Here is a 22,718-nt window from a genome sequence, read left to right as displayed (position 1 = left end):
CCTGTTCATGCTTTTTGTACCATTTCACACCCTCACAATCTCAAACACTACAACTGTGGCATCCATTAAATCTGTGTGGCTTTGGTGTTTAGGCCTTATGGTGGAAATGGAGATTGTTCCACTGAACACAGTAGACTCAGAGAGAGGTGTAGCTGTGGTCCTCTTCCAGAGTAGAGTATGGGCAGCATAAGGTCAGTGATATTTAAAGATGCAAACGCTACAAAAGCCGTGTGGAACAGGGCTGAAGTCAGGGGTATGATATGCTGGACAGAATAAACAATCTGTGCAGTATTTTAAGCTAAAACTTGAAATTCACATTCTGGGAACATGTGAAGCTTACAACAGATTAATCAAAAAGAGGTTCCCCCCTTTATAGGAACAATTATTAATTTGTCCAGACTACAAGTTTTAAGCTGTTAAATGTCAATTGCATAGCTGTAAGGCAATTATTTTCTCTTTGTACCACAAATTAGCAGAGCTGCTACTGTCCTTATTCGTGTCTGGGATCAGACAGCTAAAATGAGGAATACTGACATCACAGGAGGAAAAGTTATTACATAAGATGTAAACTAGACTAATCTGTACTTAAAGCTTCAGGGCTCAACTGCACACCACCAAATAACACACAAGGCTGCAGTGAAAGTGTGTGCTCAGTTTAAAATACATGCGAGCTGTCTCTCCCATTCCACTTAACAGACATCCAAAATATTCATTTCAAAATTTCAGTCACCATAAATACACTTACATACTCTCACGTTTGTATTCAAATGTTTTTATTAATGTAAACACCAGCATCTATGAACCAAATATTGGAAAGAAAGGCAAGAGAAAAGGGAGGGCGCAGAAGTTCACAGATATCTGGGGAAAAAACCACATAAGGCACATTTCTCTTCTGTTCACCAACCTCAGTGAAGAGGTGCAAAAATATAAAGTCCTATATAAAGAAGAACTGTGGAGCATTTAGGTGAAATCCATTCCCAAAAGAACATACTTGTGTCAAACGTAACAGAATGCGAATGACCGATGTGTGAATACAGTATTGCACTTCAAAAGTTTCCTCAGATTTCTTTGTGAAACAACTCCCCTCTTACAGACATCTTTCACAACATCTGGGAGATTGTGTAAAGCTGTGAAACTTTTCACTTTTTGGTCTGATTATTTCTGATACTGATGGAGACAGCAAATAAAGGAGCAAATATGTAGCAGGTGATATGTTGGACGTCGTATCGGGATCAAAATTGGTACAATAAGGTGCAAATATTAAAGGAACACGTGACGCATTACAGGATCCTGATAAAAACAATGGCATTTCTGCTCAAACTAACAAAACAAGCCAAACAAAAACTAACCTCTCTAAGTGTTTTGGGTTTTAAAACTCAGTTGACCCAAAGAGTGCCTGAGACTGGCAGTGCACTTAAAGCTGTGGGCGCATCGTAAACAGAGCCTGGACAAAAATATACATTTGGAAAGAGACGTCATCATTCATTGCGTTTGTGCAGCAGAATTTCTCTCACTTATAGTGGCTCAGTAGTTTAGCCAATTCTTGCAAAGACTTTCAAACTTATGCAGCGGCTCCATCTGCAGCAGTTTGAGTCCAGACTTTGGTGACCTGCAGGTAAACAATATCCTCATATGCCAGTCGAAAGAAGGGAAGTGTTTTGAAATTTAAAAAAAAGAAAAAAAGAAAGATGGTTGCACATCTTCTTAGACTCTCATGGACAGATGACTCTGCTGCCTACTTCTGAATACCCAGACCCGACCGCATGTACTCGTACACCACGTAGCTGATGCTGACAGCTGGTATGACCTTCATGAAATTGGGCAGGATGCCACGGTAAAGTCCAAAGAAGCCCTCCTTTTCCAGGATCTTCTTCACCATCAGATTCATTGGCAGCTGCTCTGAGCCCTCGACAGAAGCTGAGAAAAAAAAGGTTGGTCAGACTTTTGTGTTTTTGTCAGGTTTAAATGTAATGGGATAGTAACACAACTTATGTTTTTGGCTCCTTATGACATACCAATATCTGTGCTCTTTCATATGCAAAAAGGTCCTTGATTTTTTTTTTTTTCACATAATCCCCCCAATTAAGGCTACATTCCCCCCTGTGTTTCCCAGTAACAATGTTAATCCCCTCAGAGCTAACCTGAATGTCAGTTTTTATTTTATTTTTTGTTTTATTTCAAATCAAATGTGTTCAAGCCAACACAAGAACAATGTGAGCCATTCAGATTGCTCTGTACCAGATGTCAGCTCGTGGACTTTAAATTACAATCAAGTGTTCATCTGTCACAACCAAAACATTTGTATTGAAGTTCATGAGCCTGCTTTTAAACCTATTTTATGTTCAAGGAGGAAACATAGTCTGCTTGTGAATCAGGAGAACTATCAGAAGAAAACATATATTTCAGCATCTGACTTAATCTTATGTTAATATCGTATTTACCTTAGCTACACTATATTGTATGCCTTTCTACATTCCGTTACTTAATCCTACTGATGCTTTACTTGACTATTTCCATCTTCCGTTAAATCTAAAAAATATTTGTCAAATGTACTTTTTATTCCCCTACATTTATAGGTTTACTTTTCAGACTGAGATCTGTGTACTTACAGAGTATTAATACTAGTTTCACCAGTGTGTTTTTTTTCTTAATTGTTCATGCTGTATCATATTTGCTTCTAAGCCATTAGATAAACATTTAAGAGATTCTATTAAAAAAAAAAACATTTTTGACAGCAACACATTTAAGTATTATATTGACAGGCTTTTGTATAACTCAATATAATTTGCATTTGTGTGTTTCAGTGTGTATAGTGTATCTTTACTTTGGTTGTTGAGTACTGTGTAATCTTTGGACAAACAAAACGCTGTAACTTCAAAATCAACGCCTTTTTTTTTTTTTTTTTTTAAAAAGGAGTTTACCTTGTGCCTGCATCCGGGTGCGGATCAGAGCCAGAGGATAGCTGGCCAGCTGCCCACAGGTGCTGGAGATTGTCCCACAGCCCAGCAGCACCAGAACACCAGGGTTGGCTGTGTCTTTGGCATAGTGGGACAACCAGAGGTTCTTCAAGCTCTGGGGAGGATCAGATACGAGTGTGTGTTTATTAGAAGAGTGCTGGTTGCATCATATTTGACAAAATCTATGTACAAGTGAAATTTATACTGATGAAGATAATGTGTCCTGAAAAAAAGTGTAGTGCTTTATCTGCATCAAAGTCTGTCTAAATTATTCCAGGTGTCAAGGATTCATCACTACGTACCTCATACACAGCAAGATCTATCCCCGCATATGGGATGATGCCCAGAATATTGGGAATGTAGCCCTTGTAAAATGCCTTCACTCCCTCCTTCTTCAGGATTTTCTTGGCACAGTCAAACATTCCTGAGTATTGTCCAGTTTTCCTCAGGGTCAGACGGGTTTTCATCACCTGAACATGCAAACATTATCAGTCAGGCTGTTCTATACCAGCCAGCTATTCTAGTAACACATTTTAGCAGATGGCAGTCGATAGTTAACACTGACGACTGCAGTCAGAGCAGCAATCTGATTCTATTCACCAATTACTGATCAATGTTTTCTCTTTATCACAGTCTCTCCACCAAATGAGTTCACATTTATGCTGATTCTGTATGACTCCTGTATGTACAGCTTCTTAAAAGTGCCAATTTCGTGCTTGTAGTATTCATATTCATTGACATCACATCAAAACTTAACCAGTTCCCACCACTTTCTATTGATTACTACACTGACAATGAAATGGCACAACTGCTTTCATAGCTGTGGTCTCCTTGTTGGTTAAAATATACAATTTACGATTTCATTTATTAGATGCTTTTATCCAAAGCGACATATATCTGAGAGTAAATACAACACAAGGTAGGTAGGTAGGCAGGGCACTAAGCACTACAGACCTTGCCCAAGGGTCATTATTGGACAGCTGCGCCCTGACTGGAATTTGAACCACCGATCTACCATGCCAAAGGCATAAAATGCTCTCATCTGAACAAATTATAATTTGATGGAAACTCGCCAGTGTTACATTCAAAAAGAGAAAAGCATTACATCGACATCCTTACAGGATTAATCAATTATTTTTAGCAGAAGGAGGAACAGACTACCTGTGAACACCACAGTGTTCTACTACCTTGATCTCGCCCTGCCTAATGGACACTGCTGCATCTGTGTTAATGTTTCTCAACATTTACTCAGTTGGCTCCAAACTAACTGACAGCATAACAACCAGCTTTTGGGTGTGGCTGGATTTTTTTCACACAGAGGTGCAGACGGTGCAAGATAAACGTAGCAACCAGTAGTTTGCATAACAAAATTTCAACATCCAACCTGGTAGATCATCATCTAAAAACTGTAGTAGGTTGTCTGCATTATATTCCTCAATAGTTCTGGTGCTGAGATTCAAACAATCAATCCAAAAGGTGCAATTTCAGTCAATTGGGCTTTAGACAATTGGTTGACTAAAGCCCTAAAAGAATTCAAGTAAACCAAAGAATAAATATCAACATGACATTTATGGAAATAAAAAGCCTTTAACCCTTTGATGCATAACCTGGGTCAAAAGTGACCCAAATCCAATGGAAAATGGGTATCTCCTCATGTGGTCTACGCATCAAAGGGTTAAAAATGCTACTTGTAGAATCAGAAATGCCACAAGCAATGCCATATACACATAGTGTCTCTACATGTGGGAGGTTGTCTGTGTGTCCTTTAGAAGTATTACTACCACAACAAACCTTCACTCATTTATCTACACTGTTACAGCTACACCTCCACTCACCTCCATGGGGTAGATGGCGGTTTGTGCCGTGGCTCCAGCCAGCGATCCTGCCATGAACCTCTCATGGGTCTTGACCTTCCCTGGTTCACTGGACAGCAGCTTCTTATACTGATGAAAAAGAGACACAGGAGCAGAAATACTGATTCAGGATTATCTAACAGTGACTGCAATTCACTGATTTGTTAGTGTCAGTAGTTTTTCAACTCTGGATGAACTCCATCTTGACACTATGAATTTGACCTCTCTTTGAGAATCCAACGGGGACATACTGAGGATGGCACAATGTATTAATGTTTCAAAATACCAAACTTGTATGTATAATATGTTAAGAGGGGTGAAAAGTTTTTACCTGCTCATAAGCCATAAATTTAATGGCTGTTTCAGGGGCAATCTTCAGGACGTTAATGCCATTTCCTCTCCACAAAGACGACACTCCTCCTTCTTTTAACATTTGCTTAAAACCACCAACCAGGCTGATTTTATTGCTCTTAGAAGCATGGACCTGTAAATGAAAAATCAGAAAATACAATTAACTAAAACATGAGAACAATTTCATTTTAAACCAATGCTGTGCCAGTTCAGCTAACTGACTCTGCTGCGTATTATAATACATATACCACTACTAATCTATGGATCTGATCCCTGGTATGATTGAAAAGCTTACTTCAGAAGAGAAACTTAATAAAATAATATAATAAATGTTGACCCACCTGCATGAAGACCTTCATTCTGTCCAGAGGAGCAGTTCCTGTACGGGACACGGCTCCTGCCATGGCTCCTGCCGACAGCTGCTTCCACCACATACCAGTCGTCTTCTCTTCCTCTGTGAACTCATCTGGGATGGTAAGGCTATCGCCAATGTCCAGAACCTAGATACAGATCAAACCAGTCAAAGAGATCATTGCACGTGAACCTCTCAGGACTCTGTAGAATTTCATGCGGCAACTTACAGTCAAAATATGAGTAGCTTGTTTCTTTCATTAGAGCTTTGTACCCTTTAAAATGTAATTAATCCAATGGACTGTGTTTGAGATTAACTTTTAATTAGCACAGCTTGAAGATCCCACATCGTTAACAGCTTCACCTTGAACTTAATGCCTGCCAGGATAGGACACACGCAATGTCCTTATTCAAAATCTTGTGTAACTGCAGATCCGTGCTGTAACATTGATTACATCATTCCATAGCACTGGTGTACAATTGTCCCTCTAAGGTCATTCATTCACCCCTAAAAACTCATCCCCATTTACTAAAGGTACACATTTAAAAGTTTTTTTCCCCCATAAAAATAGTCCCTTCCTACTTCAAAATAGCTTTTAGATGTAACGACAACACACTGTAAAACTACTCTACACAACAGCAAATAGTACTGCTGGAGTGATTCAGCCGTTCAAGTTCAAACTGGAAACCAATTCTGAAGAAGAATGACACAGAAAGAGAACAGGATTGATTCCTTAACCATGTTGTGTATGAAACCCTGGAGGTCTGAATCAATAGTTTGCGTGTTTATGTTTGTATTATCTGCAGCAATTTCATTTCAACAATTCAGTCTAAAAAATGTGTAGACAAATCCTTATTTGATATCAAGACGTGGTGAGATTGAAGATTCATTTATAAAACGATATTGTCTTGACAACTCCAGTCTGCTATAACTTGAGGAAAACATGAAAACACACTGAGACATGAATTAACACATTTAGTATTAAGTCAGGATGACGAAAAGTTTTAGCCAGCCAAAAATCTGATTTCAAACTACGTCACAGAGCATTTGGAAGCTTGTCTAAGCATCTCAGACAGTCTTCCTGATCTGTACACAGAATTCAAGCTGATCTAGTGTTCTGCTTCTCAACTCATTATTAAAACTGTTCTCAGAATATCCTGAGATGTTACCGTTATTGTGAACAATGACAGCTGCATGTGTTGTAGCGATGCTCCATACAAACTGTCACAGAGGCTCATGTTAGCTTGCTTAGGCTAACATAGCATTAACTTGTAACTTGAGCTGGGTATGAAGATGTGCATGTGTTTATGTGTATTAGCTGCTGTGTGCAGCACGTTTTACTGAGTAGGAGTTTATTCAGATTTTTTTTCATTTGATTGATTTTTATTAGAGGTGGCATGTGATTTAAAACAATCTAATTAATAACAGGCTTTGTAATTAGTCGTGATTAATCATACTTTTATGAAATAGCAATATTTGACACAAAGTTTTTCAATTCAGATAAATTTGGTTGATGACTGAATCGACGAATAAACATATACGTGAACTTAAACAACAAAAATGATTCTGTTTAATTTCTATTTATCTGTGCATCTTTCATCTCTCTGCTACATTCACAGATTACTGCAAACTCAAAGTGCGAATATAGCCAACATTTTAAGACTTTTTGTAAACAGAAGCACTTTCAGTATCTTGAAAGGTGGACTATTATGGGATGGCTACACCGTCTGCTGGTACATTAGCTACTGTTACCGACGTTAGCTCTGATGCTAACAGCAACATGTTTTGCACGGAGGTGATACCGTGGGCTTGAAGTGCTGCGTTGATAAGAAAACTCTTTGTCGAACAATTTGCACACAAGCAGCTTTTATCCAAGCTGCCATCAGGAAGATTTTTAAAAGAAAACTTTACGCCCAAAAAGCCAAGCAATGCGGTCTCGTCCTCCATCACTATTCAACAAACTTCCTTGCTGCTGACATCACTCAGTGCGTCCTGTGGATCTTCTTCATGGCTGGAAAACAAACTTTTGGTTCATTACTGCCACCTACAGGTTGGAGAATTCATCGGCGTTACCAGTGTGCCAGAAATTAGGGAACTGAGAAAGGTGCAATTAAATGTTATTTTTTTTTAACTCGTTATTTTTCTCTGTAATTGATTCATCGAAATTAACACGTTAAAGTCCCAGCCCTAATTTTTATATGTTAATATTGAACTAGGTATCGAGGATTCAGTGGTTTCTTGTATTGTGTCTCTATACAGGACAATATAAATATCTGCACAGCCTAAAATCTTATTTGCCTTCCTCTTTTTTTTGCATGTTATATCCTGCATAAAGACCACAGAAATGCCACCTTCATGAATTATGAAATGTTCTTTTTAAGTTAAACTTTGTCAAAGATGAAGTGCTTTAATTCTAAAGTGATTTTTGTAGGTGTTTCAAGGATTATACAGAATTGCACTTAGTGGGGAACTGAATATTGTATCATCCCTGAAACATTCATGGTAATAGAGAATCTACTTTGCAAGAAACAACCTGGATCTTTCAGACCCCGTCTTAACAGATAGTGGACATTACAATCTTTAGCTTTTCCATTAGAAAACATCACTTTGCATAAACATTGCCAATGTCATCTGGCTTCAGGAGTGGTCTTGTAGAGTTTTTCAATATTTTTTTAGAAAAATGTAAAATATATAGGCTAATATATATATATATATATATATAATATATATATATATATATATATATATATATATATATATATATATATATATATATATATATATATATATATATATATATATTTATATATTATTTATTTATTTATTTATATTTTTTTTTTCCATGATATATCTTACTTTGAATATTTGAATAACTGTGGGCAAGACATCTACCAGAAAACCTCAAGTGGAAACTGGTCAATGTGTTCTCTGGTGGATCAAATGTCAATACATTCACCAGTATTTATATACAGTTTCTATGATAAGATATAACAAAGTTTTCATTTATGACCAGATCAAAACCTAAACTCCATGTCTGAACACAAGAACCTACCATATCCACCTCCACCTCATAGATCCCTCCATCGTCCTCAAAGTCGATGAAAAACCAGTTTTTGTGTTGCTGCTGCTGCTGAGGCTGCAGCAGAGCCATGGCCATCTCAGACCTCTGATAAAGCTGCTGATCCAGTCAAGCGTAGTCCCAGTATCAAACAAGTTACCTCCTAAACTCCAGTTCACACACAGATCAGGATCCTTCACACGATTCTAATAAAATGTCTAGATAGAAGCTGCGGGCCTGCAGAGCCAAACGCTGAATCCAAAGTGACCAGAAACCATCGACTTGAATACTGGAAGTGATGGGAGGTTCTCACTGCCATCGACGTTCCAAACAACACCTTCAGTCTCACCTTGCACTTGTCCTGTTCCAGACTCACTTCCTCTCACCTCATCCTCTTCCAATCCCACTGATGAGCTAATCCGACCGCAGGTCACACTGAAATTAGCTTATCTCTGCCGAGCTTAGAAACCACAACTTAATTTAACCTGCGAGGCTGTGCCAGTGAACAGAGGCAGCAGACGTCAGAGATTAACCATTGACTGTAACTGACTCTATACTTCTATATGGTCAGCAAGCTGCACCTGAGGGTTTGAATACTGCTTGATACTTTAATAGCAAGCAATAATGTAGAAATTTGATATTGAACTGTATCAACAGTTAAGACTGAATTTATAGACCAGGCCGAGAAAGAGTGCAGCCTGTTTTGAAGAACAGCTTTTGCTTGTTATTTCAGCCATTTCTGTAAAAAAAAAAAAAATCCCCATGAATAAGTCACAACAGGCTTCTTTTCCAATGTTACCTTCTACATCTTTACAGTACAAAGTAGATCAGTCAGAAATCACACTCTTCAGTCTGCTCCTCCTCCCTCCTTTTCTGACCTCACTTCTAGCACTGAATGAATCTAATCTATTGACGTAGAGATGCTGATCTGTTGCCAAAGCTCTGCTCCAAATCCAGCGTCAGTTCGCAATTGTCTTTCATGACCTTTAGTTCTATGGATCCTAATTTGAGGTCTGGGACAGTCAAAGGGCACTGACGGCACAGACTAGACAGTTAACAGTTTTACCTCCATGTCTACTATTTTAATTATGATTAAGGTTTTAAATTAGTGATGTATTTTTATGTAGGAATGTCTTTGGCACATTTTATTTTCATTTCCTGTGAAATTGTAGGGTTTATTGTGATTTCAAAATGACTTTTTGGGTACACTTTGGTTATGCGTTCTGTCTCTAAAAAAATACCTCTTCACTGGCACCATCTATACGTGGAAACCTCATTAACCAAGCAGAAACCTCTGGGGATGAACAGTGATGTGCCAAAAGCTGTAGTTCCTCAAATGTCCACTTGAGGCTGACTCCAAAAGTGCGTCAACCCTCACAGACACCCAAGATAGATGTCCAACTTTACAGCAGAAATTAACATTTTACAGTCAGGTACTAAAATAGGTTTCAGTCTCTCAAGCTAATTTCCTGGATCACGACAACTACACATAGTGTGAATTTGTGTATCACCAATCCGTGTCAAATGTATTAAGGGTTAAAGGTATGTATAATTAAAGTTGTTGGCAATTTAAGTGACAGCTGACTGTGAGACTGAAACTTACATTAAAACTAAAATAATTTACTATGTACAAAGTGGAAAGTTTGTTATTGTCGTTTTTGGCTCAAAATTTTGGCATGGGTGCCAAATATTTTGGAGTGTATCACTATAAATCCATTGTCATGGTTTCTGCTCCCTCACACACAGAGTAACATATGAACACTTGTACAATAGAGTTAATGAATGAGAATGAGAGTTAATAATGGTTCTCCTTACTGTGGTGTGCTTCCAGTAGCGGATAATCTCCTGCAGGTTGGTGGCTGGGTTAAACAGGAAGTGTTCCCTCCATTCATTCCAGTCCACAGTCATGGTGCCATCCACATCAATGCTGTAGGATAGTTAGAAATATTCATTATCTGAACTTAAAGTACAATTAATGCTCAAGTAACTGGGCTCACTATTTGGTTCACATGGGCTAGAAGTAAGGTATAATTTGTTGTAAATGGACTTTTTAAAAAAATTGCATTCATCTACTAATGTAAATTATAGAAGTTTTATTGACCCAAATTTACTTGTTTCACAATTCCTTCTAAATATTTTTGGCTATTTCTGCATTTTTTATTAGATAAACAGGACTAAAGGAAGAATGAGATGTAGGAAGACATGCAATGGACTTGAAATTGAGCATTTAAGGTCAGTGTGACTTACCATGAACCCCTCGAATACCACGAGGAATTTTGTAAATTAAATTTAAAGCACTGCCCGAATCAAAATTAAAATTGAGAATAGCTGCAACAGCCAGTGATATCTAGTTATAGATTTAAACCAACAAATCACAAAATATTATTCTGAAATATTTCCCATCATACTGGGATTCATAGGGACAAAGAACGGTAAAAAGTATGAAGTCATTTTCAATACATCAGGATAGATGTCACTGTTTATCTTTAATTTATCTTGTAAGCTTCAGATCATATCATCAAGCCCTAAATTGAAGCACATGGACGAGTGGAACAATGCAGACTCTCTCTCCCAGATCCTCTTCACCTGCTCAAATGACTTTCCTCTCTACTGCACAGTCAGACACAGAAAGAATGGTCGGCCTAATGCCAACAGAAGCGTTATAGCAAAATGAAAACACAAACTTAGAAGTCATAAAGTCTGGACTTATTAACACCACCATCAATCATAACACTAGGGAGTTCTACTTAAAGTTACATTTGAAAATAAACTAACACACAAAAACAGCAGAACTGACATTTCTGAGCCTCTTGAGTCCTCATGTGCCCTCAATGTTCAGCTCTACTTTTATTTCCTTCCTGTGAGCCCAGCCGGGTGACTGTCACACTCCTCAATTACTCTGCGTTTTCAAACAAACCTTTTCTTTCTGATTCACAGTCATACACATCCTGCTTTACTTCTCTTTCACAGTGTCATTTGTGCTCTTGGACATGTGCAGCTTTAAATTTGGTTAATGCAAATACAGTGCATACTGTACAGTTCCCCACGTAAACCCAAACTGACTACTAGAACCACAAATAATAATTACTGGAGCAGCAATAAACATTGTTGGTCAATATTAGACTGTCAAACATATGTCTGCATTAGCTTATATGCTGTCTGACTTTTGTTTCTTTGTTCTTTATTTTACTGGACATAATGCTTGGAGTTATTTGGAAATTGTGTTATCACAGTTCGTCCAGCAGAGCTGCTCTGACTCCATTGTTAACTGTCTGCAGGACATGTAGCAGTTTGCAAAAGGCAAAAACAAATAAAATGTAGCACATGTAGCAGAGTATGAAAAAAATTTAAAAAAAAAAAAAAATCCTATTACCTCCTGCATTGCCGATAGGATCCTATTATCATGCTTGAACTTATTATCCAGGTTGTTGTCTACTAACCAGATCCTTGCTTGTGTTGTATCTACTCTCAGATGTACATCGCTTTGGATAAAAGCATCTGCTAAATGAAATTGTAGAACTGTAGTTCACACAAATAAGCAGACAGTGGTACGGAGTCAAGTGGTGACAATTTTAAGTTGCTAACTAGTTTGTGAAATACATTGCTATAGGTATATTTATTTGTAAGGAAACATCAGCTCATATATCAATATCTGATTTTTTTCACTCCCTGAAATTACTAATACGGAAGCCTAACACTTTTATTATTATTTAAAAAGATATGCCCAGTGAGGAACAGAAGCTAATTTTTACATCAAGGGGCTGTTGAATTGTTACATCAAGCACAGCTCACATACAGGAACTTTTTCAAATTTTTTATTTTTTTTGTAAATAAAATGTTATTATTTCTCTCTGAAACATGGGCCAGTGCATCAACCTTTACATTTCCAAATAGATGTCTTGTGCAAATTACACATGTTCAGTCAAAACAGGATGTAATTTCACATAACTACACTACTTACTTTCTTCACCACTAGTATCTGTTTATCCACAAAGACATCAGACACGTCACTGCAGCACAGAAAGCAGGGAAATTAATTTGTCACTTTTAAAGCTGCAACTGATACCGAGTGAGTACTGTTAGAGTATCAAGATGACATGAATGTAGCAGAAAACGCTTTTTGATTGGCACAACGTGGTTAGTGAAGAGCTCTGGGTTTATGTCAGTGTAATATGAGTGAGGACTTTTTCCCTACATAGGCTCTTATTCTGTGTGACTACAGTGGTGGAAAAATGTTTTCGGACACCCTTAAAATTTTACACAAAAATAATAATAGTAATTTCAAAAGGTGAGGCTGCATTAGACAGATGCAAACAAATACAAATTATGTTTTTTTTGTTTACTGTTTACAGGAAAAACGAACAAAACTAAATTCTCGACAGTTTCAATCTGTCAGTTCTCAACATTGTCGGTATCAAAGTCAACAAATAACAGAGAATGTGTTCAAAACTGTCAAAAAATAAATGAACCATCACATCATCAAATTATTTAGTACTCCTGCCATTATCAGCAGTAGAGCTGTAATCCTGGCTGGCATGTTCCCCACCAGCCTTTCACACTGTTGATCTGGTCTCATTCTTCTTGAATTACTGCTTTTAATGTTTCTAAATTCTTGCTTGACAGTAGGTACTGTACATGCTGGAGATAATGCTTCTCCTGGCCTTCTGCATAGCCTCACATTAGCAGGAGGAAGATAAAGCTGGAAGCTGGACTCATCTGACCATAAAATCTTCTTCCAGTTCCTGGCTGTCCATTGCTTGTGTGCTTGGGTCCAACAACGGCAGGTTAACCTCTGTCTCTCATTGATCAGGGGTTTCTTGACAGCCTTGTAGGACCTGAAGCCATGATCTAAAAGTCAGCCACATACAGTGCATGTGGAACACTGGACACCAGTTTGGTTTGACCACTGCTGCTGAAGCTCCTGTGATGTCATTCAGTGGTTTTCGGGCACATGTGGATCAGGATGCGGTCATTTCTTGCTTAAGAAATCCTTGGACGCCCAGATCTTGGTTTGTCGTCCGAGCTGTTGGTTCGTCTGTATTTCTGCAGAGTGTATCCAACTGCTAAAGGACTGCATCTGCACTTCCTGGCTATCTGGCAGCAGCTGTACCCTTCCTGGCTGAGAATCTGTATCTTCAGGCCAGTGTCCTGCATTAGGTTCCTTGTTTTAGTCATTTTTGTCTCTGAAGAACTTTCAAATGTGCTGGCTTTATGTAGACATGAAGCACAGCAACAAAAAATGTGTCTTTTAATAAAAAGCATGACCTTCATTAGTGGATCACTGGTACCAAAATGACCCAAAACTTTATGGAACCAAACCAGTTTTAAGTTTTCAATGGCTTTTTCAGGATTTATTTAGTATTATGGTTGTGACTGTACTAAAATAAATTGCACTTGCAGACCTAAGAGTGATTCTTAATGCAATATTTCACAAATGCGTGGGGCGTCCGAAAAACATTTTCCACCACTGTATATTAGTATACTCAGTTATGTTTATCATGTGCCTTCAGCCCTGTTCACTGACAAACTGCACACTGAGCTGGTTATCAGCTCCTCACACTGGTCCCCACCTTCAACCTCTGATGCATCAAGCTGCTTTCTCTCACTTTTAGCTCCATGAATGATGGTAGCAGAACATTTTAATGTGCCTCGATCAACATGTCTAGGTAAAGAGTAGCAGCTATAAAATAATCTGAAAAACCTTTGAAGGATCTTCTCTGCAGCCTCCTTGGTGATGTCCAGTCCCAGATCAGCCAGTGACTGCTTTATCTCCATGAAGTCTATTCGACCTGTTGAAAATAAAAACAAAGCAGACATTTCTCACACACAGACTCGGGTAGATTAACATGTTAGACTGTGAGATGCCCAACATTGATTTTTATTATCTTTGGTTAAATCAACATTCATGATGTTTGCTAGACAATATAATGATATCCTACCATCATTGTTTTTGTCCAAGCTCTTGAAGGTCAGTTTTAACTTCTTCTCGTGCTCCTTCAGATACTTGGTGAACTCATCGAAGTCGAGCACTTCATCTTTGTTCTGGTCTCCAGAGGAAATGATTTTCTAAAGAAAACCACAGAGAACATTAGAAACAACTTGTTCATGATATTGAACCTGTGTGCAGCTGGTTGTCTGACCTCCTCATCAGGAGCAGGAAGAGCTTTAAGTTCTGCTCTGACATGAAGTGACTCTTTCATCTCCTCAAACAGCAGCTGCTTGATTCTGCCAGCTGGTGGCAGAATAACACAGAGAAATATTTCTCACTCACATCCGGTGCTCAGCCCTTTGTTTGGCCTAATTATCTGCCATTATGTTTCCTTTACATAGTTTCTTGCTGCTGCCTTTGCTCTTCAGTTTTCTGCTTTGCCTTTATTGAGTATTTTCCCCTTTTTAGTCATTTGCAAAGGGTTGTGTGAATGTAGATTATCCATGTTTGCAGAAGGGTTGACTGAAAGCGAGCTAGAATTTCATTCAGTTGTTTCACTAAGCTGTTGGTACATAAGACTCCAGAAATCTAACAACAAATGTTTTGATTCAGACTTAAGAGATAATCTGTTTTACTACTGAACAGTTTTAAAAGTCAAAGCTGTCGTCTACGCACTGAGGATTGACACAATTAACATGGAAATAAATTAATGAGAAGAAAAATGAGATTTAAAGCCAGTTTTAATGAATAAGTCTTTGTGTAAAACTATATAATGTAATAATAATTAATTATTGTGCTAAATGAGGACCCTAATGACCAAATGGGGCAACCAGCGTGTACATTTATGACCTATTTATCATATCATGATCACCAGCATTGATAGGGGACGCTCCTGTTTTACATTAGTGATTACCTGGTTTCTTGACTCAGAGTTATCAGACTCATTGATGAGTGTGAAGAATGCATTATTATTTGATTAGCCAAGGTGGGACCTTCCTCTTAGAGTCACAGCCCGCAATAAATGCCGTTTGAACTTTGCTTTATTCTGCAGCACCTTTTGTTCACCCGGCCTGCCTCTTACTGCTCCCAGCAGGCTGGTTTGACATTTTCACAGAGAAAGCAGATTTCCAGATATTCCAGATTGCAAAGATAAACGTGAGCTCAATGTGAATTTTAGGAGAAAATGGGTGAGACGATTCTGAGGGAATGTGAGTCAAACTAAGGTTGTGAAACTCTTGCGATTGGTTCAAAAATGAAGATTTGCTAAAAATGCAGTCATTCATGGGCTCAGGTGCAAAATAACATTTTAACTTTCTTTATGCATCTTCATTTACAGCACCGTTGGCCTGGGATCTTTCTGCATGGAGTTTACATGTTCTCCCTGTGCATGTGTGGGTTTTCTCCAGGTTCTCCAGCTTCCTCCATAGACTGTATATAAAGATCTTTATATATAGTCTATGGCTTCCTCCCACAGTCCAAAAACATGCTGAGGTTAATTGGTGATTCTAAATTGTCCGTAAGTGTGATTGTTTGTCTCTCTGTGTAGCCCTGTGATAGACTAGTGACCTGTCCAGGTGTCCCCTGCCTTCACCATAAGTCAGCTGGGAAAGACTCCAACCTCCAAGACCCTAATGAGGATTAAGCAGTGTATAGATAATGGATGGATGGACGGACGGACGGACGGACGGACGGATCTTCATTTACTCATTTTATTTATTTTGTCTTTTGCTTTTTAAGGAAAAATGCTGTAAAACCAAGTGACAAAAGATAAACTCCCTCCTCTTCATATTGAGCTTCACAGATCATTTTCTGGAGCTCATCATCAACAGAAAGAGATTCTGGATTCTGAACTCCAGTCTGAGTTTAAATGTAATGTCAGGACAAGAACAGCTGAAAGAAAGTCGAGACAAGAAGAAGCATATTCTGCTGCGCTGGAAAGTGATCAGACACGCTGGAGCAGTTTTGAGTTTAGTGTTTTGCTCCAGGGCGCATCATTGATAGAGAAGAAGGAGGAGCAACAACTACTGTTTCATCTCTGCTCTCCCAAAGCAGGAGAAAGTGAATTTGGAATATTTTTTTTTTTTTTTAAAGTGCTTTGAAAAATAAAAAAATGTAGCATTCCACAACAACTGAGTGGACTGCATGTGCTGATGAAGGTCATGTGATATTATTGAAAGATCCACAACAAAAAGGGGAAAAAAACAGTCAGGAGCTTTGTTTCTTTTATTTTTAGTTCTGGTTGAATCGAGAATCAGGATCTTCAGTGTTTGGAAATATCTCTATCACATAAGTGTTGTATAGTAAAGCAGCGCTGAACAATCCATTCATGATGTTGCAACTTATTTAAGGCATTTATCCAGCAAACATATCACACATTTACTTTTCAAATGTGACAACTATTACAGATTTTTTTTCTGTTTAATACTGCTGTATAGTTTAGTTTATGTAATTGACTACTAAAGTCACTGCCAACTATCTTGATCATTCATTAATCAGTTTATGTAATTATTTAAAGGAAAAAGCCTAAATTGTCTGATTCTAGCATCTCACGTGATTATTTTCTGCCTTTTTTTCTTCCTCTAAGACAGTAAACTGAATATATTTGAGTTGTGGGCAAAAAAAGACATTTGAAGATGTCATTTATGGGTTTTGGGAAAGACTAATGGATATTTCACACAATTTTCTGACACTTCATAGACCAAACAACTAATGAGTTATTCAACAGTGAAAAAAATTGTTAGTTGGAGCCTTTATATATATATATATATATATATATATATATATATATATATTTTTTTTTTTTTTTTTTTTTTTTTAAATCATAATGTGCATTGACCTGCCTGAGGAGATAAGGCTTGCAGAATCAGTAACTTCTTTTAAATCACTTCTGAAAACCCACTTTTGTAGATCTGCTTTTATGTGAGTTTTACTTTAAGCTTTAATTGTTTTTACTGTTCTATTTTGTAATATGTTCTGTTTATTTTAGATATTCTCTCTTGCTTTATTTTACTTTTTGCTGCCTGCTTCTTTGGTGTGGTGTCGTCTCTCTCTAATTCTTTAATTCTCTAGATTTTGGGGGGATTTTTAATTACTACCTTTAATCCTCAATCTTATGCTTTAATTTTTTTAACAGCCTACTTCCTTTGTTTGATATGAGTGCTAATTTAGTGAATTATTTTTTAAAATGTATTATTTTTTACTATTTATTTTAACTGACTGCTCTGACTTTTCTCCTATATCTTGCTTGATTATCTGTGTGGCATGTTTTGACTGTCAAAGCACTTTGTGAATGCTGTGCATAAGGGTGCCATATAAATAAAGTCATTATTATCATTATTATTATTATCACTATTATTGTTATGGTGATTATTTTAGTTGATTTAATAAATGAGGAATTTATAGAGAAGGAGTTAATGGAAAGATCAGTGAGAGAATTAACTGTTGGTTGCAGTTTTGCAGTAAAGCACAAACTCTTCTAAGGATAATTCTTGAGTAAGTGTACTTGTTTACTCCCCTGAGGCCTCTCATTCACAGTTCTGTGTGGGTTAATACTTCACCACTTCAGCCTGCTCAGTATTTTTCAGTGTTTTCTCTCCACATAAACTGTGTGTAGTGTCGACTGTTGCTCTACCTCAACTGCTCCTTTCCTGGTCTTGATGCCCAGAGCAGCCAGGCCTGCCTTCAGCTCGGACACATCCACTTTTCCATCCTTGTTCGAGTCCAGTTTGGCGAACAGCTCCTCGTACGTTTTCGACGCATCCTCTGCGCATCGACAGTCCGTAAAAAACAGCTTCCTCACCGCTTGGTACATTGTTAACACACCTAGAGGCCTGTACAGCTCCACACACACACACGGTGAGCTATTAGAACGCCGTGGAGACTCACAAACAGATTCCTGCGGTGGCCACTTCTGGTTTTGGAGCCGTTGGCACAGTCTCGTGTGATTCCAGAGAGATTTCCGCAGTGCAGCTTGGAGGAGAAGCGGCGGGAAAAGTCCTCTTGAGTCGGTGGAGAGTAAAGTCCAGAGAGGAGGTCAGGTTTTAGAGACAGTGAACCGTGGATGAGGTAGTCTGGCTGGGCTTGGAGGGTGGAGAGACGAGCTCAGTTTGCCTCAGAAGACCTCCTCTTTTACTGCGCGCACAGACAGTCCAGGGACACACCCTTCACCAACCCTCTGCTGTCTCCATGTATTTCCTCATGAGCCTGTACAGCGCTGGTAGCTGCTTCATTTTTGACCCTCTTTTTCATTTTTTTTCTTCCGACAGTCTCTTTATCACGCATTGATCGGTCCTAAATGATTTTCTAACTTTCTGGTTTGTTGTGGTTTCACCCACGCAGGAGCGCCCGCACGCGTAAATGCTAAATATAGTGATAAAGGCAGTGTTATTCTGTTGTAGGATCCGTAGTACAAAGTCAATGTATGAGTGAGTCATAGCCTCAGGAATCCACCAGCTGCTCCAAGAAAAAATAAACCTCAGAAGTTTGTGATTGTGGGTCCATTATTTTGAAAGCTGCAGACAGAAGTAGATAGAAGGAGGAGGGACAGATGGAGATATCTCCATGGGTTACAGGGGAACAGTCCCCCCAGACATGACTCATAGACACAATAACACATCCCCCAGTTTTTTTCTTCACTATACTAAACACAGCTATGACTAACATGTTCCGAATGTGCATAAAATTTGAAACATGAGCAGAAAACTTTGCCCAAACACATACCCTAACGTTCAAAAGTGTGGGGTCACCGAGGCAATTTCATGTTTTCCATGAAAACTCACACTTTTATTCATGTGCTAACATAATTGTACAAGGGTTTTCTAGTCATCATTTAGCCTTTCAACACCATTAGCTAACACAATGTAGCATTAGAACACAGGAGTGATGGTTGCTGGAAATGTTCCTCTGTATCCCTATGGAGATATTCCATTAAAAATCATCCGTTTTCAGCTAGAATAGTCATTTACCACATTAACAATGTCTAGACTGGATTTCTGATTCATTTAATGCTATCTTCACTGAAAAAACACACATTTCTTTCAAAAATAAGGACATTTCTAAGTGATCCCAAACTTTTGAAAAGTAGTGTATGAGCTATTAAAAAGTCCAGGGGTTTATAAATGAATTAAGATAAATTAGTTTGATTTGAAAAGCTCCCACATACACATTTAGAAGTTTTACTGCCACAAACAAAAGATACGATGGAGGATAGAAGAGTAACTCTGTAAGTAAATGTAAGGGGCGCAATGGTTAAATCAGAAGGTCAGAGGATCAAACCCTGATGTGGCCACTGCTGGGCCCTTGAGCAAGGCCCTTAACCCTTCCTGCTCCAGGTGCACTGTACTGCGGCTGACCCTGCGCTCTGCATTAATTTCATATTTGAAAATGATACAGGATGTCTGAGAGCTTCACTGCATTATATCCATTATATTTTAAATTGTCACTTAGTGTCTGAGTTTAGTCCCCCCCCCATGTATAAATAAAGATGTTTCAACCTTAAATGATGCAGAAAAGGGACAAATTGGTGCATAAAAATTCACCAGAATGCAGGAAAGGTAGGTAGGAAGGTGTTTCATGCTAAAAATTTAACAGAGAAACACCCTCAAACCCCGCCAGCTTTATTGTGTCCCATTGTTTCCCTCACAATAACCTAACACTGGCTAATGTTCAGTAAAGCTATAAATAGATTGAGGGAACAAAGTATGTGAATAAAATAAAAGCATATGAGGCCGTGCAGTGAATAGACAGTGTAGTGTAGTACCGACATCGCACCACCAGGTGGCGCAGATGTTACATAACAGCAGCTGGTTTCACTCTTTGACATCCAGTCTCTGGTTTCACTTTGTTGTTGTAATCGGTCCAATCAGTGCTGCTGTTGCTCTGACTGGCCGCCAGGAGGAGATCAGAGGAGGCGGGATTCCCTCAAGCTTCAACAAGCGAAAACCTGTTACCACCGTACATCCGTTTAATCAAAACTCACTTCAAAATAAGAGCATACAGTCAAAACGTAATGAATTGTCTTAAAAGGGTAAGAAGACTGACTTTGTAAGCAAATATTTCAAATCTCTCCAGAAACACTGTACTGTTTGTCAAATTAACATATTGTTTTAGTTTCACAAGTACAACAGTTACGCTTTCGCATTCTTTTAATGTACTGTTTATTTCAGTTTGATTTAAACAAAAACTGAAATAGTATAGTGTATTTATAGTTGATGTGAGTGATAGTAACATAATTATTTGACCTTTTTAGCTTAAATTTGATGCCTCAGCAATTTAAGTCACATCAAGAGGTCTTTCTCAGCAAACAAACACTGGCCTCCCAAAAAGGAAATTTGCACAAATTGACTGTGACTTTAATAGTTATCCACCTCATTTGTCACACTCTTATAGAAACACATAATTAAAAATAAAATGAAATCATATACTCATATATACGACTTTACAGATTTATTCATATCTATACTACCATGGTTTTTACAGAGGGATTTTTATAGATGAAATTCTGGTAAACTATTTTATTTTCTACCAGCTGACAATCTTTTGTGCATGATTTTGTAAAAAAAAAAAAAAAGAAAAGAAAAAGGAACTATAATGTCTAGGAAATCTTAAATAAATGATAAATGTATGCAGATTAGCAGCTATTTAGATTTTTAAAACAATAACTAAAAAAAAAACACCTGCTTTGCATATATTATTTCAAATTTCCTGTACCACAAAAATGAACTGTCTTAATGTAGATAATCAATGGGGAAGTGATACTGATTAATTAAAAGATATACCCTGTTCACCCGTGTTGCCAATAAAACACCTGTCATTTAACATTTTTTAGGCCAGATTTGAAAATATAGTAACATATAATTGAAGACAAAATTATTAGCCCCTCTGTGATTTTTTTTTTTTTTAAATCCCCAAGCACTGTTAAACAGATCAAGGAATTTTCCGAAACATCCTAGTTTTATTTTGGATGCTTACATTATTTTGCTTTACATAGAGAAACACAATCATTTAACAAAAAACAAAAACTATCAGGGTCAGAATGATCATCCTCCTTGATGGTAATAGTCAAGTTGTGTTTCCTTTTTGCTGGATAACAGCTTGCAGTCGTTTGTTGTAGTTTATAACGAGTCTCTGACATCTCCTGAGGAAACCCACTGCATTCTTCTTTGGCAAATCTCTCAAGTTCCTCCAGACTAGATGGTCTTCTGGCATGGACCCTGGTCTTCAGATGACCCCACAGATTTTAATGGGATTCAGGTCAGGGCTTTATGCAGGCCAGTCAATAATGTTCACTTTGGTCTTCTGGAGGTAATTCTTTACCAGGAGTGACGCATGTTTTGGGTCGTTGTCAAGTTGGAAGACAAAGCCATGGCCCTGATTCAGTTTTGCAAATGACTGCTTGAGGTTTTCTTTCAAAATCTTCATATAGCCTTCTTTCTTCATGATTCCTTCCACCTTGACAAGATTCCCAGTTCCAGACACACTGCATTATAGTGCAATGACTATAATGCCACAGTGGTGGCACGATACTGCCACCACTGTGTTTAGCTGTGGGGATGGAGTTCTTTGGGTTATACGCCTCTTTCTCCAGATTGACCTCAGCAGACTTAAGTCTTCTTGAAGGAGTCTCTTCTGTGAAGTGGAGGGTTAGGGTTCAGTCCATTTCTGTGCAGGGTTCTAGTGACTGTCTTCTTTGACACTACAATTCCTAAGTCATTAACTGGTGTTTTGGTGATTGTACTAGCATCTCTAGACACATCTCTTACAAGTTTTCTTTCCAGAGACTTTGAAATCTTTCGCTTCCTCCCTCTGCCAGACTTGTTCTATACAGTGTGGCTCTCTTTGAATTTCTTGATGAGACTTCTCACTCCACTTCTTGACACTTGGAAACGCTGTGATAACTTTGTATACCATTCTCCTGTTTTGTAAGCATCAACAATTCTTTTTATCAAGTCTAAACTGATTTGTTTTGTTTTTGGCATGATGCTTTCTCAAGTGACAACTCAAATCCTTGATGAAGTTTTTATACTGTGTAAAGTGTAGGACAACCCCCAGTTTTAACTTGATTGATTGATTTCAAGCTGTGAGCATAACAAAGTTAAAGCACATCACTGCACAACAGTGGTTTGTGATTTGACTTAACAAAAAGATCAGTTCTTAAGGGGGCTAATAATTTTGATCCTAGTAGTTTCTGGTTTTGTTAAATAATTTTGTTTCTCTGTGC

General features: G+C 38.0%; 1 protein-coding gene across 1 annotated transcript; it reads right to left on the bottom strand.

Moving 5' to 3' along the window:
* Positions 1-751: 751 nt before the first annotated feature.
* Positions 752-18,639, bottom strand: LOC111588462 (calcium-binding mitochondrial carrier protein SCaMC-1). Its single transcript, XM_023298866.3, has 10 exons — positions 18,132-18,639; positions 14,511-14,637; positions 14,273-14,360; positions 10,387-10,498; positions 5,503-5,661; positions 5,142-5,294; positions 4,793-4,900; positions 3,260-3,427; positions 2,922-3,072; positions 752-1,917 (listed from the first exon to the last, which is right to left on the bottom strand). Exons 1-10 carry the CDS (start codon positions 18,309-18,311, stop codon positions 1,736-1,738), a joined length of 1,428 nt encoding a protein of 475 aa, XP_023154634.2. The 5' UTR covers positions 18,312-18,639; the 3' UTR covers positions 752-1,735.
* Between the last annotated feature and the right edge of the window lie 4,079 nt (positions 18,640-22,718).

Source organism: Amphiprion ocellaris, chromosome 2 (genome assembly GCF_022539595.1).
Source record: "Amphiprion ocellaris isolate individual 3 ecotype Okinawa chromosome 2, ASM2253959v1, whole genome shotgun sequence".
In the NCBI taxonomy this organism is placed as follows: Eukaryota; Metazoa; Chordata; class Actinopteri; family Pomacentridae; genus Amphiprion; species Amphiprion ocellaris.
The sequence above is the reverse complement of the archived record's forward strand: the minus strand, read 5'-3'. Positions and strand labels throughout refer to the sequence as shown.